The sequence below is a fragment of the Notothenia rossii genome (genome assembly GCF_949606895.1).
Source record: "Notothenia rossii genome assembly, chromosome: 4".
NCBI classification, from domain to species: Eukaryota; Metazoa; Chordata; class Actinopteri; order Perciformes; family Nototheniidae; genus Notothenia; species Notothenia rossii.
The window spans coordinates 79377122-79395933 of record NC_136902.1 but is presented as its reverse complement, the minus strand read 5'-3'; the positions used below and the strand labels follow the sequence as shown (position 1 = coordinate 79395933).

Below are 18812 nucleotides of genomic sequence, written 5' to 3'. Positions count from 1 at the left end.
GGCAGGTCGTTCCAGAGCCTGGGGGCTACCGCTGAGAAGGCTCGATCGCCCCTGGTCTTCTTCTTGGTTTTAGAGACTACCAGCAGCAGCTGATCGGTCGAACTGAAAGCCCTTGAGTGGGTGTACACCTTTAGGAGGTCGGAGATGTACTGAGGGCCCATTAAGCGATTTAAAAACAAACAATAAACTCTTAAAATGAACTCTAAAATGGACAGGAAGCCAGTGGAGGGAAGTCAGAATTGGTGTGATGTGCTCATGCTTGCGTGTTCCTGTAAGCAGCCGAGCTGCAGCATTTTGTACCAGCTGCAGGCGTGCCAGTGTGGTCTGGTTTAGGCCGGCATAAAGTGCATTACAGTAATCTAGACGCGTAGAAACAAAGGCATAAATTACACGCTCAAAGTCTAAAAAGGATAAAACCGGTTTAATTTTGGACAGGAGCCTCAAGTGATAAAAACTGGACTCAACCACAGTGTATCTGTTAATCCAATTAAAAGCACTTTCGATTTTGAAGCCCAGATTTGTGACCATGGGTTTTGCATATGGTTACAGGGAACCCAGGTCAATGGAAGGGACATCACCATTTGGTCCAAATACAATTACCTCATTTATGTTTAAAAAGTTTAGCGCCATCCAGGCCTTTAAGTCATTAAGACAGTCAACCAGGGGCATCAGAGAGCTGGTTTTTATTTTTTTAGGGGTAGGTATATTTGTCCACATAAAGGTGGTAGGAGACGCCATGTTTTCAAAAGATTTGTCCAAGGGGGAGAAGGTATAAGGATAATAAAATGGGCCCCAAAACAGAACCTTGGGGAACTCCACAGGATAGGGGGGCAGAAGACAATGTAAAGTCACCAAGTCTAACAGAGAAAGATCTCTGGGACAAATAGGACCCGAACCACTCAAAGGCAGTGCCCCCGATATCCACACAGTGCTCTAGACGAGAGATAAGGATGGAGTGGTCAATCGTATCAAAGGCAGCTGTGTGGTCTAAGAGCATAAGGATGGCAGAGTCACCAGAGTCTGTAGTGACCAGGAGGTCATTGAATACCCTATAAGGGCAGACTCAGTACTGTGAAGCGCTTTAAAACAGGACTGAAAAATATCGAACATATTGTGTGCATGTATAAAAGACTGCAGCTGTAAGAGTACGGTTTTCTCCAATATTTTTGAGATAAAAGGAAGCTTAGAGATGGGTCTGTAATTTGAGAAGACAGAAGTGTCCAGATTTTTTTTTTTACCAGGGGTGCCACAACCGCTTGTTTGAAATAAACTGGCACAGAACCGGACTCTAGGCTGCTATTTATAATTGTATGGACATTAGATCCAATAGTGTCCCATATCTCCTTGAAAAGTCGAGGAGGGACTGGTTCTGTGGGACAGGATGAGGGTTTTAATTTAGTAAAAATGTCACTGAGAGATGACAACGACACAGCCAGGTCCAAACTGCTGGAAGACAGCAGTGCATGTGATGTCAAAGGAGGGGTCAAAAGAGGGTGGTTAGATACAGGCTCTAATAGTGGAGATCTTGTCTATAAAATACTAGAAATAATATCAGAAAAATAACTAATCTTTTCAGCTTTTACAATGCTCTGATACTTTCTCCAACTCTCTTTTAAAATGTCTATGAGTTACAGTACATAAAGCTTGTCCTTCTTCCACCTGCGCTCAGCCTGCCGGCACTCACGCCTGGCAGCACGAGTGACGTCATTGAGCCAGGGTTCAGATTTAGCTTTGGGGCGCATGAATTTCAGGGGAGCAACAATGTCAAGAGCTCCAGTGTAGGTAGAGAGAAAGGCTGAGGTTACCTGCTCAGTGTCCAGGGAGTCAGAGGACATAGTATCAGACTGGGCTAAGTTTACAAATGCAGGGGAGAAACTAGCAGCAGTGGAAGGTTTCATCATACGACCGTGACGGACAGGAGCGCATGATTTAAGACTATGACAGGGCAGAATAAAATCAAATAAGACAGGCAGGTGATCTGATAAAGTTGCATCACACACATTGACATTTGAAATGGGCAGACCATGGGATAAAACTAGGTCTAAAGTGTGCCCATGCTCTTGCGTGGGGCCAGATACGAAGTTAAAAGCATCTACAACATCGAGAAAGTCTTTAGCTATCGGCTTAGAAATACAACAGACATGCACGTTAAAATCCCCGACAATTAAAACGCTGTCATAGTTTGTCCCGATACCGGCCAATAGTTCAGAGAACTTCTTTATAAAATAGTTGTTGTACTTGGGCGGTCGGTAGACTCAAACAGGCTCAGTTCAAAGGAGAATAATGAGATAGCCGGCGTAGGTTTGCAGTATAAACTGCTCCTAAAGACCGTCACTATACCTCCTCCACGACCCGTGGTCCGGGGAGAATTAATGAAACTGCAGTCCGGAGGCAATAGCTCTGTAAAAGCAGCAGACATCCAGTCTTCATCGTTCACCAACCAATTTTGTCGTAAACTCCAGTTAGTCAAACATTTTTCAGCTTGAAATGACTACTTGACATATATTCACTATTTTTGTACAATGAATCGATAAATAGGTGCAGCTTTATTTGAACAAAGCAGTATGTAAAAGCTCTTATATGGAAACATGCAGCTCCTATATTATATTTATCTCAGTGTGACTTGTTTCAAGATGAGCCTTTAAAGCCTCACATTAAAATGAAACCAAACCAGAGCCTCCCACACAAACCTTGCTGACCATCCAGTTCTGGTCAGCATTTTATGTGTATGTGTGTGTGTGTGTGTGTGTGTGTGTGTGTGTGTGTGTGTGTGTGTGTGTGTGTGTGTGTGTGTGTGTGTGTGTGTGTGTGTGTGTGTGTGTGTGTGTGTGTGTGTGTGAGGGCCACGGGTCATTAAATGACGTGTGGGACACGGCTGCAGGAAGCAGAAGGAGTGAAAAGGAAACAGTGTGTGTGTTCTGGTGGAGGTGCGAGCAGGTTCACTATCAACGGACAGATGCAAAGCTGAAAGATTTACGAGGAGCCACACCTCTCAACACCACCCCCCCCCCGCAACACACACATGTGTATGTCCTCATTAATTATTAAGTCTTCCAGCATCTGTGCCAAGCTCAGAAGGACATCCGTCTCCTTTCTATCTGCAAAGACAGCAGAAATGCTTTTGAGTACTTCTGATCGATAAGCCAATACACCGTTCTCCTTGTGCCTTCCAGAAAAAAAAAGGATTGGACAATAAACGTTGAGCGTATCGAGTCTGATGGAAACAATTGTGTCTACTTCATGAAAAAGTGCTCATTTGATGTTACTGTCTCTGCAGGATAAGCTGAAATCCTCACAGACAAAGAAAATACAACCTCTGAGAAAAGAGACAAGGGGTTTGTGGGTAAGAGGGACACACACACACACACACACACACACACACACACACACACACACACACACACACACACACACGGGTGAAAGTCAAGCTGAGGAAATGGCAGACTGTCTGGGGGAGACCCCTCTCTTTTCCTCTCAGAGGAGACATAAATAGACGGAGATTCCTGGTCCAGTGCCAAGATTTTCACCGCATTTTATCTTAAAGGATTAATGTACAGTACCTGTGTGTTTGTGTGTGTTACACTTATACATTAGTCAACTATTCAATTATCCTCCAATTATTTTGATAATAAATTATTGATTTGACTCATATATTAAGAAAAAAAGGTAATACATATCATATTCTTAAATGTAAATATTCTTCATGGTCTCTTTTCTTCTCTATGACAGTAATCTGAAAATAAGTAAATACTAAAAATAAAAAAATTGACAACATCACCTTTGAAAGTGGGACATTTTCAAAAAGATAAGTCTCAAATTAATGAACGAAGAAAGTAATTGTTAGTTTCCCTTTTGTGGTTGGATTCTGCCTCTCAAACACACACACACACACACACACACACACACACACACACACACACACACACACACACACACACACACACACACACACACACACACACACACACACACACACACACACACACACACACACACACACACACACACACACACACACACACACACACACACACACACACACACACACACACACACACACACACACACACACACACACACACACACACACACACACACGCACACGCACGCACACACACACACACACACACACACAAGGACATTCATCTTGTTCCCACGAGCGTCTGTTTTTGTTCCTCTTGTTGTATCCTCCCGTCCTCCCACTTCTCCATGGCAACACAGAATGCCATACCGATGATGTCACCCTCTCATAAAAAGCATTACCTCATCACCTCTCGCCAACCCCCACACCTCTCTCTGTTCGGGGTTCGAAACCCAACAGCCAATCAGGCTTCAGTGTTTTCCCTTGACCTTGGCAAACAGAAGCTCTGCATCACTAACCCCTGAGGAACGTTTTGCTACAGTTAACGAACTAAACCACAGAAGAAGAGAGCAGGGTGTGCATTTTAAACAGTAGCTAAAGCCGTGCCCCTCTGCAGTTTGGCTCTGCGTTCGCTGTGGGAGAGAATCTCTTTATTAGTAGCCCGGTGGTCCATTCAGAGGGTAAACAGGAGCACTGGCAGGCTCTGGGTGAATGATGTGCACGGCAGCAGTTTCCTTTGTGAGCGTTAAGTCGCCCTGACTGACGGCCTGTCAGGACAGAGGGGTCCTGGCCGTCTCACTTGTTCCGCTGAGAGGAAATGATAAAAAGGTTTCAGCGAGCTCTGGGAACCATGATGAGTGTTGTTCAGCAGAGACAGCAGATTTCCTGTTCATTATCAGGTCGCTTTCACAAAACAGTTTAGAGCGTTGTCTCCAGCAGCTGAGCCACAAACAGAAGATAGTGACACACGAAGGAACCCCAGAGGGTAAATCAACCCAGAGTCAGTTCAGGTAGCTGAGTTCCAGACCCATGTAGGGCTGAAATAATTAAATAAAATGAGTGAAAAATGAAATGCAGTATCAAACAGGCTTTTTCAGCTTACCAATTACTGAAAACAAAGCAATATCACTCAATATTTTCATCTACACATATTTAACATCTATTTCTTACTATTTATAACATTTACCTCTGAACATTTATAAATGAATACATTTAATTATACTAGTGCCTTTAGTTGATATGCTGCTATTAATGTTTTCATTACTGCTTTCATTCACATGAAATCAAATGTAGTGAAATGTAATGAAATGTACTTTTTAAATGTTGGCCATGAGGGTTGTGCAATAGGTCGCCATTGTCAGCATGTGTATGACTGATGATATGTGTATGTCTCTTAATGTCTACTATGTTTGTATATGTACATGTATGCAGAACTGCAGGACGGAGTCCAGAACAAATTTCCTCACGGGGACAATAAAGTATATCGTATCGTATTATAACATTTTTAAGCCTTGCTAACTGTCATTCTACTCAAGTATAATGAGAGTTAGGAGGATTTTTTTATATTCTTCCTTTACTGTCTTGTAAGGTAATTTAAAAAATGTTGCATCGCACTTGTTAGCAAAAATGTGTGTTGCTGAATATTATCTCAAGAATTAAATAAAAAATGTTCATAGTGTAGACTGGAACCGTCAAAATGTATGCATCAAAGTTTGACTGATAAAATCTATTCCTCTCCAATTAAACCAAACATTAAACGTCTCCATAAGATGTCAAGTAGTTGATCTAACATCTGAACCAATCAGCAGGGGACCTGGATCCAAGAGCTGAAGTTTTGAAATCAGTGGAGAGAAACTGTGGGGCCAGAAACTGCAGCCTCTTTACTCCGACAGGTGTTTGGTACCTTCAATTACATGATAACATAAACGTTGACTAAGGCAGACACAAATATGAAAAAGGTTTGTCTCAAACAAGTCTATTGAAATACAGTCAAGGTAATTCAGGAGTAACAGATTAATGTGTTCACAAGGCGCTTTCACACCAAGTACTTTGCCAGTACTTAGTTCATCAGAACTATTTAGTTCTGATGAACTAAAGAGCAGATTGCGTTCACACCGGAATAAGTCCTGAGGGAGGATTAGGCAAATAAAGCCGCAGGCGTCACTTATTGTTCTTCTGCTTTTGGTTTACTGGCAGGCCGCAAACAGCTTCACGGCGTACACTGCCACCCGAAGTCGTCGGAGTTGGGGACTGGCTTCAGTAGAAGCAGCTGGGACTCCCAGCAGCTTCTACTGAAGCCTTCTGAGTAAATCGCCAGAACACCTCCTCATCACTCCACCGCTCCCATGTTTTTTTGTGTGTTGCCATAAGTTAGTCTCTCTCTGTTGGTGCGCTGGCTAATGCTAATGTTAATAATGCTAATGCCAGCAAATACAATGGCGGCTTCACAAAACATTTCTGAGTTTTACGGGGCGTGGTTTGCAATTCGCCCAGCCATTCAGAAATGGGAACCTTTTTCTCCCAGGAAAGTACCTGCTCTCTAGCAAGGACTGAAAAGGGGGTGAAAAGGTTCTCATTAACTAAGTTCTAGTTCTGGATGTTTTTGGTGTGAACGCAACATTTCAAGAACTATCGGAAGTAACTATACGGGGAAAAGTACTCCGGTGTGAAAGCGCCTATAGTCTTATCAGACACAACACACAGCACAATGGTTTGTAGTGCTCAAGGGACAGCTATTATTACAGTAACTATTTGATTATTCATCACAACGATCCTGAGATAAATGGTAGAATACAAAGATCGATATAAAAAAATGATCTTTCAGCATCTTAGGCTGTCCTTGATTGATCACCGCAGCACAGTGCAGGCTGACTTCACTGTGTGTCGCAGCACAAACGGAGCCTCGTGGAATTCAAGAACGACCTTTAATGTTTGACCCTCAATCCAACACAGAAGTCCTGAAGGTGCTTTAATGTCAACAGATTTATCTTCAAGACACCAGCGTTAACTCTTGAGTTTTGCTATTTGCACTTAATGATTACAATCTGAAAAGACTAACAGGTGTAACATAAATCAAAATCATCAAGTTCAATGTTATGTGATATACTGTGCTGAAAGGAAAGTAACTTTCAAATTCAATGGTCTGATCCCAAACACAGCTTGTTGGCAATTGCTGGTTTCCAAATGTAAGCATTGTTTTAGTTCAGAGTTCATGCTTACATTGTATGAAAGTAAGTATGAAGTATGTTACATTTTCTGAGTGCTAACAAAGCTTGTTTCTACTTACTTCTAGTGAAACGATCAAGGTCAAATATAAAAAGGGACAGGACTCACAAAGCATAGAGAAAAATTAGAGCGTTAATCTTTTTTTCTGTAATCACACGCAGGGTTTAACTCTGGGGTTTATCTAATGCAAACCGGAACAAAATTGAATTTTAACGTGTGATTAAAGTATTGTAGCGAGAGCCAAAGGTTGGCGCTCGGGAACAGGTGATTAATCAAAACAGAGGGCGACTCCTTTTTCCTCTCTGCAAATGTTATCAGCAGGTTTGAACCCTGGTGACGTACGGGCGATGAAGAAGAAGAGGAGTTCTTGGAGCAGACGCACAGCAAAATGTCACTGGATGAGTGTAAAAGAAGAACACCAATCAGAAGGTCAAGCTTGAATCAAAAATCTAACTGCTTTTAGTGCAACAATGACAGGCTACAGTAGATAAAATATTGAATATACTTACGTTTATGTGATGGAATAGAGGTCAAACAACAGAACAGGACTAAAAAATGTTGTCTCAATTTGCATTTCACAGCCTGAAGAATCATATTATTGCATAAGAGCTCAAACGAAAGAAGTAGATGTGTAGGGAAGGGAAAGTTTTAGGTTTGTTACAAAATTCTATATTCATAAATGCTGGGAAGAATAAACACTGTATTTACTCTACATTAAGGCTGTGGGAAGGTGACATTTTTGATCTTTCATTTAGACAGACAGGCCGTGTATTAAAGAATATACAACGTGTTGATAAGATGCATCTCTGTCTGCAGTTGGATGAATATTTGGGTTTTAATAACAATCTGCATTTTCTTTAAGAAACGCAGAAAGAAAAATGATGGAGGGCCAAATGACCTTTATATGTACAGTTTTACACACCTGTGAATACAAAAAAACACAATTTATTTCTTGGTTCTTTGGAGTAAAATAAAAAACATAAAATAAACAAGTGGGTATTCCTCTTTGCCAGCTTGGTTATGCTGGATAAGGAGATTAATTATCTGCTCTGCAACTCGCACATTATAACTATACATAACTATTTTAAAGCCAGAACCAGCAGCCTCTTTGCTGCAGAGTCATCCTTGAGTATTTTTACTCACATACACAGACGTATAAGATGGTTAACAACGATGATATATAATATAAGGAGAAAACATTCAATAACCACACACACACACACACACACACACACACACACACACACACACACACACACACACACACACACACACACACACACACACACACACACACACACACACACACACACACACACACACACACACACACACACACACACACACACACACACACACACACACACACACACACACACACACACACACACACACACACACACACACACACACACACACACACACACACACACACACACACACACACACACACACACACACACACACACACACACACACACACACACACACACACACAGTCAGATGAAGGACAGCAGGGATTGAATCACTGTCTTTCTTTGACAAACAACAAATACAAATGTTTGGAAGTAGAGAGGCGGGAGTGTGTCTGATGTGTGTGGACGCTAGGGAAGTGAGGAACAACTTAAAGAGAAATGAGTCAAATCATCCGGACCACAGAGCAACACTTCCAATTATCTACATCCCATTTAGAGACACTGTAGAATTGAATGTGTAATTTAAACAATGAATGTTGAAGTTTTTGTGCTTTACATATCATTTTAAGAGCTTCAGGGTGAAAACATGAGGGGAAGTGAAACAGACAGTCAGCTGATCCACCTGACTGATCACACAAACACACAGCTGATTATCAGGGTTAGTATTTAAGACTTTCAGGTTAAGCACTAAAACAAAAAAGGCAATTTTCAAATAACCTTGATTTAGTGTTCAAGTTGTGAGGATCTTATGCTCTTCATGGACTTGTGTGATTGTATATTTAATACATTTAAGGTTTTGAACATTATAGACCAAATGTATTCATTATGAATCAAGACAATTGCCCAACTAAATCCATAATAATCTTTAGCAGCAAATAACTTAATACCTTCCTTAAACTTAAGCTGGCTTTTCTTGGTTTAATGTGACAAAATCTATTGAAATGTTAAATCAGTTAACTATAGAAGGGTATAATAAACAGAAATACTTTAATTTAAAACAAATACATAGCTGAATATATCATCATAAGCAAATGCCAGAATAAACACATAAATAAAATACATCTAAATAAAGCAACGCAAAACATACCAGAGGGCAACATAAATAAATATGTTTTTGGACTGCTCGTTATAAAAACAAGACATTTTATAAATGTTTTTAACCCAATGTATGATTATACGAATAGTCAAGAAAATATTTATCAGAATAAAGGATTTAGAAAAAACGTTTGTAGCCTCATTCTACAAAACAGACACATTTTATAAACGAGACAGAAAGTCCCCAAAGTTATCAGTCTGATGTAAAGTGCAAACGTCTAAAGACTCTTGACAAACTCCATCTACTGAAGAGGACCGTGTGTGGAGTTTACACACACACAGTGTGTGTAAACTCCACACACACTCAGCCACGTTCTGTCCCTGCTTTACTTTCTGAGTGTCTTCTTGCTGCGTTGGTTCTTTGCTGACACGTCGCCCGTGGGAGCAATGTCGCTCTTGTTTTGACGGACAGAAGAGAGACTCATGTCAGCAGCTCTGAAGTTTAACTCCACCAGCAGCACTGTCACAACCATCAGTGTCTCTCCCTCTCTCTCTCAGTCTCTCCCTCTCTCTATCTGTCTCTCCCTCTCTCTATCTTTCTCTCTCTCTCTGTCTCTCCCTCTCTTCCACTACTTCCTCTCTCAATGCAGCTGCACAGAGGGGTCACACTTTTTCAACAACTATTTCCTGTCCTCTGCCACTCCCACGTCACGGCTGTCTATTTCTTATTATTAAACACATTTAAGACGCCCCTGTAATGTGAACTCCCCGTTTCCTGCACTTTTCAATTCACTCAAAGATTCTAGCGGCACAAATCAAATGTTCCTATTATCCATCATGCATTAAACTCTTGCACCTCTTCTCCACTCATTTAATTTGCGACCTCTTAAAACATATGGTGCCTGTTATAATCTCCCACAGCCCAACGTGATGCTAAAGACTTCTGGGTTCATTCAACACACACCCAGTGTGTAGCCAAAGATATTTCTGTTTGTGTCACATATGATAAGAGCAGGAATCTTGTATATGCCATTAGGAGCAGTGGAGGAGAGGAACATGATCACGCAGTATTTGAGAATCTAGTGACAGTTTGAAGAAAAAGTCATTATTAAGTTACTAACTTCTGTTTTTTTTTTAAAAGCCTAAAATCCAGTCACAACAAAGACTAATTCTAATTCCACCGTTAATTAACTAATGTATTCATTCTTGCAGCTAATCATCACTCAAATGACCAAGCTCCTTACTTGTGATTATTTGTAACACCTCATTGTAAATAAGCATCTATTTAATATGGTACTCTACTAATCACGATTTTGCCTTTTGTTTTAACTGTCCGTTCGCTGCGGGAAGAATAATGGATTTCTGATACTGGTATTCTGGCTGTCTCCAGTCTCACTTCCTTAACGTCTTTGAACCGTCAACACTGTTGGAGTTCAGTGTTGAGGTTCTGCTTTGGGATTTATTTCTATTGACTCAGCTCAGGAGAGAACTGGACACAGAGGAGTTGTGAATCCTCATCGTGTCCTGCAGCAGCTGTCGCCGGGCAGAGTTCCCATGCAGGGAGAAACAGCTGAGTCACTGCAGCTCTTCATGCTGTGTGTTTCTGAGCCAAACCTCACTGTTTCAGAGCCGTGAGGAAAGATGTGGTGCAGAGGAGGCTTCGCTGCATGACTATGGTTATAATTATTTAGTGATCTTTATGTCTTATTTAGACAGTGGCAGTAATGCTCACACTAATGTCAGGGACAGAAATGTGTCGTACAGCTGGCAGGGGAGGAGCTGCAGGCTTTGTGACAGCTCGTCCTTGAAGAGGGCGGCCTTGTATGAACAGTTTCAAAGAAAAATTTCATAATAGAATCTACCATTGATGTTAGAATGCTGCGTATGATCAGTAGATGAACACTGGATGTAAAAAGAGCTTGTTAGCTATAGTGCTAACGAAGCACTCCCCTCTGTAGTCCGTCAGGACGACTGATAGGGCGGCGACGTGCAGCAGGAATAGTTTTATTTGGAGCAGGATGGTGCTGCACTGTACTGCAGAGAGACTGCAGCTACAGGCAAAAACAAGCACTTCTATAGGATGATGATTCTCAGTTTTGAACACCTCGTTAAATGCACATTTATAAAAAGGTGTTTTATTACTTATACAGCTACAGAAAACAGGACATGAAAAATGTTTTGCAAAAATCTGATGATTCTTAAATCATATAGAATTTAAATAATGACTGCAAGTAACAAGACAGGAATAAAACACGCTAACTCTGTTCCAAAGAAAAGCAAAGAGATGTTGGTTTCCATAAGGCAACATGAGGTTATAACGGTCTCTAGAGTCCTCTCGTAATGATGCTTCACACCTTCTTACTACAGCTGGTATCTTTCCTCAAATGTCAAGAGCTACTTTAACTTAATCCCCTCAAATCCACAGTGAAGAAAATAAAATTCAAGCAGCAGCTTCTTGAAGAGAGCTCTTACAGAGACCACACGGCCTTACAGAATTAGTTCATTAACAAATTATTAAAAAATGTTTAATTTAAAACGAAATATACTTCTTTTTTTTATCACAAACCAGGTTTAATACAAAAGTATAACTTGACTCGTCCTTACTAAGTACAAAGTATTACGTATTAATTAGGCTTTAGCGGTTGGTTATGTTATACAAACCATGTATTTGCTTGTTGCAAAACCATGCTATATTGTGATATAAATATATGGTTGTTGAACTATGAACAGGATACAAATTGTTGGCCATATCTCGCAGCCCTCGTGTACAGTTGAGCTTAGAGACAAACAGAAGTCAGACATGGTGACATTTTTTTCCTTCTGTTTGTATTTTGCTGTTTTTTTCTCTCTACCCACGGGACCCTACATACTTCAGACTACACTCTGAGCACTTTTGCATTCCCCTCCTCTCTTATTATCTCCACTTCCTTTTCACTGGAGTAATGCTCCATGGCAGCACCGGGCTCAGTTGGACACGTTTTGTTTGGGTTTAAGCTACGCTCCCCCAGTCCCCCTGCTCAATTTTCCACGGAAGTCTTGTCTAACTAGCGGAGCTGTCTTAAATCCTCCTCTGCTATGACAATACTGCTCCTCCCTGAGGATGTGGAACTGGGTCAGAAAAAGATTCCCTGAAATAAAGACATGGTGAGGGACGCAGCAAGAAACCAGGAACATTTCAAGGAGGATGCTCCACTTTCAAGCAGACTACAAGTCTCTTTTTTTACAGACTTAGCTGCTCACATGGCTTCACTCCTTTTAATTAACATACAACAGTATTAGTGAAATTCGGTGTCACTACTTGGAGATGTGCTTAAAGCTGACACCTCATAAAGAGTGCGATGGAGTCGGTACAATAAATAGGTCTGCACCTAATGATGGTGGAGTTCAAAAGAAAAGTATAGCTTTTATTTTCCTTCGAACGTGCAAAAAAACAAAAAGGTGTAAACACACAAATAAGTAGACTGGAAAGAGAGAAATGCAAACACAGCCTACTGAGACAAACTACAATCCTTCGCTCACGCTGACGCAGCAAGATGCAACTCCCTATCTGTACCCTCTCATCTCTCTCTCACACACACAGATACACACAGATACACACACACTACACACAACCATTGCAGAACCTGCCCTGAGAGCAGCTAGCCTCCTCAGATTTCCCATTCAGACATCCGGTCGGGGGAAATCATTACTGACACACTGAGCGGTGAGATTTCCACAACCTGCCGAGCAGCTCAGATTCACAGAGCGGAAGCAGGAGCACCTCAAGGAAGTGTAACAAGAAACAGAACATTGATTTGGCAAAATGAAATAAAATCGAATGCCATGCTTTAACTGCAGACTTCCTAAACATTAGAGACTCGCAAAATGTACTTCCTTTTAGCTTACTAACTTAAAATCTGATCAAAATAGCCATTTCCAAAACCCATGTAGCAACACCCATTCTAAATTAAATATTGTGACGCTGCAGAGCTGCAAAGTCCCCTCATACTAAATGTACCTAAATTGTAATGATACATCGATTTCACCTAATTCAGTGTCCATTTGAAAGACTACAAGTTTGAAAATGACAATAAAATCTGCTGAAAATAAAAATTCAGAAAGACAGCATTTAGGCAGTCGTCTTTGCTTTATGCTAGCAGCTGAAGAAGCTGCTAGCATAACACAGCCAAAACCCAGAGCGAACAGTTTGTGGTCGAGTTTCATTTTGGGTAATGTAGGTGCCAGGTTAAGGCGAGACATTTTTGGTTTGGAAGACAGGCACTGAAGGGTCCTCCCCTAACATGAATCTATTTGTGCATAGCATGTAAAATATAACAGATTGCAGCTTAAATCACAGATTCATATTTTTAGGTAGTACAAATATGGACCACATGTATTTCTGAATGTTGTGCAGCAAACAATAAAAAACTACATATTTCAGTCAGAACTCCAAAACCAGAAGCAGTGTGATCCGTGCTAGGCAGAATAGGATAAAGGAAGAGAGGAGAAAGATGTTACATAAGATCATCAGTAGCAACAATAACAACAACTGTGTGGAATTATTAATAAATACAACCACCATAACTCCTCCTGACTCAGCTGAATGAGGTTATCAGCATTAATGGGAGTTGTCCGACAGCTTGGTCAAGTTTGCAGCGTCATGGTATGTTTAACAAAAATAACAGACACAGAAAAGCCTGATGCTAAAAAGAGCAGTTGCTGTGTGATGCAAAAGCATGGTATCAGTAACCATTCCGTTATTGTTAAATAACATGGAATTTCTGTTGCTCTGTCGGCAACATCATATGATAAAAAAAAAAGCTTTTCAGTTTTAGTAAGAGGGATCTCATCAGATCACTTTTCTTTTGCATTGAAATGCAAGTATAAGAATCTAAAATGTCAGAAACAGCTGCAGCCTCAGGTTGCTGAAAGAATCGATCTGTTTGTCTCCACCATCTGTGGATCTCTTTATATTCATGAGTTATATGACCCCAGAGTGACTATTGATGTGGAGATTTAGTGACATACACTACATTTTTTTTTCATTTGGTTTTTGGGGTTTTCCTTTTCCTGTAGTGTGTCATACTGTAGGTTTGTGTGCATGTAAATGGTCTGCAAAGTCCTACAATCTCACAGTTCATGCCAGAAGGAGTTTCTCTCCCCTCCTTTGTTCACTGTGTAATCAAAATCAAAAGCTGCAAAACAGCTATTTATTGGACCTTGTTGTGAGAATATTTTGCATCAAAAATGTATTCTTGAAAGGTAGGAGTTGTTTAATAGCAGTGTACACAAACTAAATAATAATATATGATATGCACTTTATGGTCCCTAGCATTTCAATCAGCAAAATGTTTTCGTTTTTCTAAAATCAGATCAGTTCAACAGACTAGATTTGTGCTCAGTATCGAAAACCAACATTGTGCTTCAAATCCAAACAATGCGAGTATATTTCTTTCACACAAAGACTGAGAAACATGGAGTCTCACTGCCCACACGCTCAACATGCCGCAGGACTAGATCCAAAACCCACCAGAGAGGAAACATAGAGACATTTTACAAACAGTCTTCTTATTCACGGCCACTCTGCAAATAAGCGTTACGATGAAATGAATAGTTAGTCATAGTGTAGTTCTAATCGTTGCACCTCATGTTGAGAGAAACCTGCCAGAGACTGAAACTCTAACCTCCTTCTCCCCCAAACAAAACCGTCGGAAAGTAAAACCAAACACACTCCTGCTGTGGAAATGTTAATTATAGCAGCAGATACATGTCTCACAACAGAAACTATATCTGTTGATTAGGAGGAAGCGATGGTGAGTGTCTCGTGGTATTAGGTATCTTTACATTTTATAAAACATTAAACAATACACAGGTTTCCAGCCTGATGTATGAGAAAAGCTCAATAATGATGTCTAAATGAGCATCTGTTTCTGTGGCTGCTGAGGACGCCATAGCAACAGAAATTATATTAGTCATATTACAGATTTCTAATTGTCTCTAAGGGGAGATTCTGCTTGGGCAATGCTGAAGACGGCTGCAAACAGCTTAGAATAATATCTAGCCAACAAGATGGTTCACTGATCAAATACACAGTAAAACAAACTCAAATGTTTTACATGAGCTGAGCAATAAGATATATAAATACATATGCATTATAACATCAGGAGAGTATAATAGACAATACATATGATACTGAAGGGGAGTTACAACCCACTGTGATGTTTCTGGTGTTTGATGATTACAAGTAATAAAGGTGAGTCAAAGGAGTAGATAATGCTTCAAGTTTACAACCTATCATTTACCTGATACAATAGTAGTCTGAAAAACAATGGTTCTGAACCCGGGTGCAACTCAAAGCCAAGGACAGCCACAAGAGGAAAAAATCATGAAATCTCCTGAAAATACTGACCACAAAAAGGGAAAGACTCTTGAGAAAGAAGAAAAGAGGCTATTCAATTTGATTTTCTCACAATAAAATAGACCCTCCAGAAAAACGCGATTCTGCGACCGCAGAATTTACCGCATAATCAGCAAAATGGCGCATATTTTGAAAAGGCCACATAATCCCCGCCTTTTTCCACACGAAGTTGAGAAAAAAAAAAGTTAACTCGTCTTGACGTGAAGTAGTGATGATGATGACGCGACGTCATCAGCTCGCGCATCACAGAAGGTAAACAACACCGTAGTGAACGTGTGGAACTGACACGAGAGAGAAAACACCAAGATGAAAACATCTGATCCATCTCATTTACCAACAAACATTTCTGCTAAAGACCGGGCAAAGCAGTACCCCGATGTCTTTCACGAAAGTGGGGGGAAACTATTCTAGACCCCGTGCAACTGTGTGTTGGAGCATAAGAGAAAGTCGACGGTGACGACCCACTTTGATTCATTCAAACATTCGAAAATGCTTTCTGCTGCTGCGGACAAGAAAGCCAAACAACTCACGTTCACCGAGGCATCAACCTCCAAAACCCTTTCGAGGGCTACAAGAAACGAAGTGAGTAGCCTACAAGATTGAAGCTGGTCAGATAACAAACGAGTAAATGAAAACAGAATGAGGCGGAGAAGTGTGTGTGTGTGTGTGTGTGTGTGTGTGTGTGTGTGTGTGTGTGTGTGTGTGTGAGAGAGAGAGAGAGAGAGTGTGATTAAAATAGCCCAATTGCTTTTACAATAAATAAACATTGAATGTGTTTAATTGAATAGGAAAGGGGGTTTAACGTTAGTGGCAGGTTGTGTGTGACAAGAGAATAAATAAGACAGCCCAATATTTAAAAAAAAATCTATTATTTTTCGGAACTTTCCGCATATTTCACAACTTCCCGCAATTTCACCGCATAAAATCGTATAAAAACCCTGCATGTTTAATCGCATAATCAAGGATTTTAGCCCGCGTTTTTCTGGAGGGTCTAATAAAATACAAGGAGGTGGCAGAGCATTATGTTCCTGCTACCAGGACAGGTGAAGGTCGACTGGAGAAGGAGGTTTAAACGGTGTGAATATGAGAATAAATGCACAACAAAAACTTGCCAACAGCACACATATATGCAGAAGTGCCTGATGACATGCAGAAGAATAAAAGGGTTGGATCAAGCAAAGGCCAGATTGAAGAAAATACGACAATTTGCTTTAATGATCCTTTGGCTGACTATTAGCTTGATTGATGAACTAATTGCCTGAAAATAGTTTTGAAATAGTTTTTGAAAATGAATTTGAACCAACAAACAATTCAAAACCAAACGCCATTTGCTGTTCAAATGCTGCTCATATTTGAGAGGCTGAACCCAGCTCTAACAGCTTTAACATTTTTGAAGATAGCTTATTACCAAACTACTCAAATGTCACTATTTATCAAATGTAGTTTATTATCTTTTTTAATACCTTTCTATTTTACTCTTATGTTCATTGTCCTGCCTGTAAAGGACAGTAGAAAGGTGAGAGAAAGAGAGAGATGAGGAGATCAAGCTGCTGTGTTGCGTGTTGGAGGGTGGAGAGTTTGTACCTGAAGCAGACCGTGTGCCAGTCGGAGCTGAGCGCCTGCAGGTACTGCTCATCGTAGATCCTCTGTTTGCATCCCGTGCAGATGGGCAAACTTCCTCCAGCTGAAACAAAGACACGCGGGTCACAGCACGAACAGATACCCACCAGTAATTACTTCATTATGCATAGAACCAACAACAGCTCTTTGATGGGATGTACAAAATGCTGTAGTGTGTTTGCATGGGGCTCTTATCGCTGTGCTTATCTGGACTTCAATGCAAATCCTCACTGAGGCTCCAGATAACAAACAAACTTAATTTCTCTCTCCCCGTCCACAGATGTCTGTCAGTCAGTCATAGTGTCAGTCAGCAGGCGATTTATTTCTTTGTAATTCATAACCTTTTGTTTAAGAAGAAGAATTTAAGAATAATATCTAAAGAGTTCTTCCTTTGTTACACTATTGTACTTTACTTGATGAATAAAATGAATTTTTGGCTAATTGCTAATAAATTAAATTGTTGCTAAATCGAAATCAAGACAGATATATCCTGTTACATTACATAACATAGAGCTGATGCTTTTGTCCAAAGTGACTTAGAATAAGTCACAATTACAATATGTATAATAAATGTTATTATTAACAGCTTGAAACTTTGAACATGAGACTTGTTCTGAACAAATGTGGGAATCATCTACATTACTTCCATCAAATTCCAATGTAGGAAAAAAAAACATGTCTCTGCTGCAGCTCAGCAGTAACACTACAACATTGTATTGACATCATTAACTGCATTATTGGGTGCTTTTGGTGGCATATTGTAGAGGCAGCTAAAACTAAAATACGTGTGATGAAGTTCTTCTGCACACCCACAGCAAAATCTAGCTGCTTGCCATCTGTCAAATGCAAAACAGATTTATTCAAATTAAATGGTGGGCACAGATCAGTTCAGAGACATCTGCTTCCTTCATAGATTCGATATAATATAACATAGAATATAGAAGTATATCAGTGTATTAATGTAGAATCACAGGAATGGGTAAGGTTGCAGCTTATATTATTCGTCCATCTCTTGAATTTGAAAACTGTGCTGTCAGAGGTTTGGTGCGTTTAGCTTGTTAGTTTAACGCTTGAGCCTCCATGCAGCTTTATTGATCATATCGACTCGCAGGCAGTCTGATTTGCGCTAAGGCCTTTTCTCTCCTCTCCCTTCATCTCACCTCTTTACCAATTGATATGTTTTTATCTCATCTCTTCATTATACAGCACCTTTCTCTGTGATAAATGTGTCCTCCTGTCATCTGCAGTCTGCAAAGGCCTCAGTATAGGTACACAAACACACCTCACACACACACGGACAGTAACCTGTGCAGCAGCACCGGTTGTCCCAACTTATTCATTACTCACACAGTTCCTCATGCCTGAGTCATCACATAAAAGCTCTATTGTCAGGTCTGTGAACTTGTTAGCGTGCTTAAAAATGTGCAGCAATGTCACATATCAAAGCCTGAATTCAGCAAATATTTACATTGATGAA

At 40.4% G+C, this 18812-nt stretch overlaps 1 protein-coding gene across 1 annotated transcript in view; it reads right to left on the bottom strand.

The window, feature by feature from the left end:
- Positions 1-18812, bottom strand: part of limk1a (LIM domain kinase 1a) — a 50205-nt gene that overhangs the window by 30496 nt on the left and 897 nt on the right. Inside the window, exon 2 of the mRNA XM_079677347.1 lies at positions 17300-17399. Coding sequence (XP_079533473.1) covers positions 17300-17399 — 100 coding nt within the window. The remainder of the gene's footprint in view (positions 1-17299; positions 17400-18812) is intronic.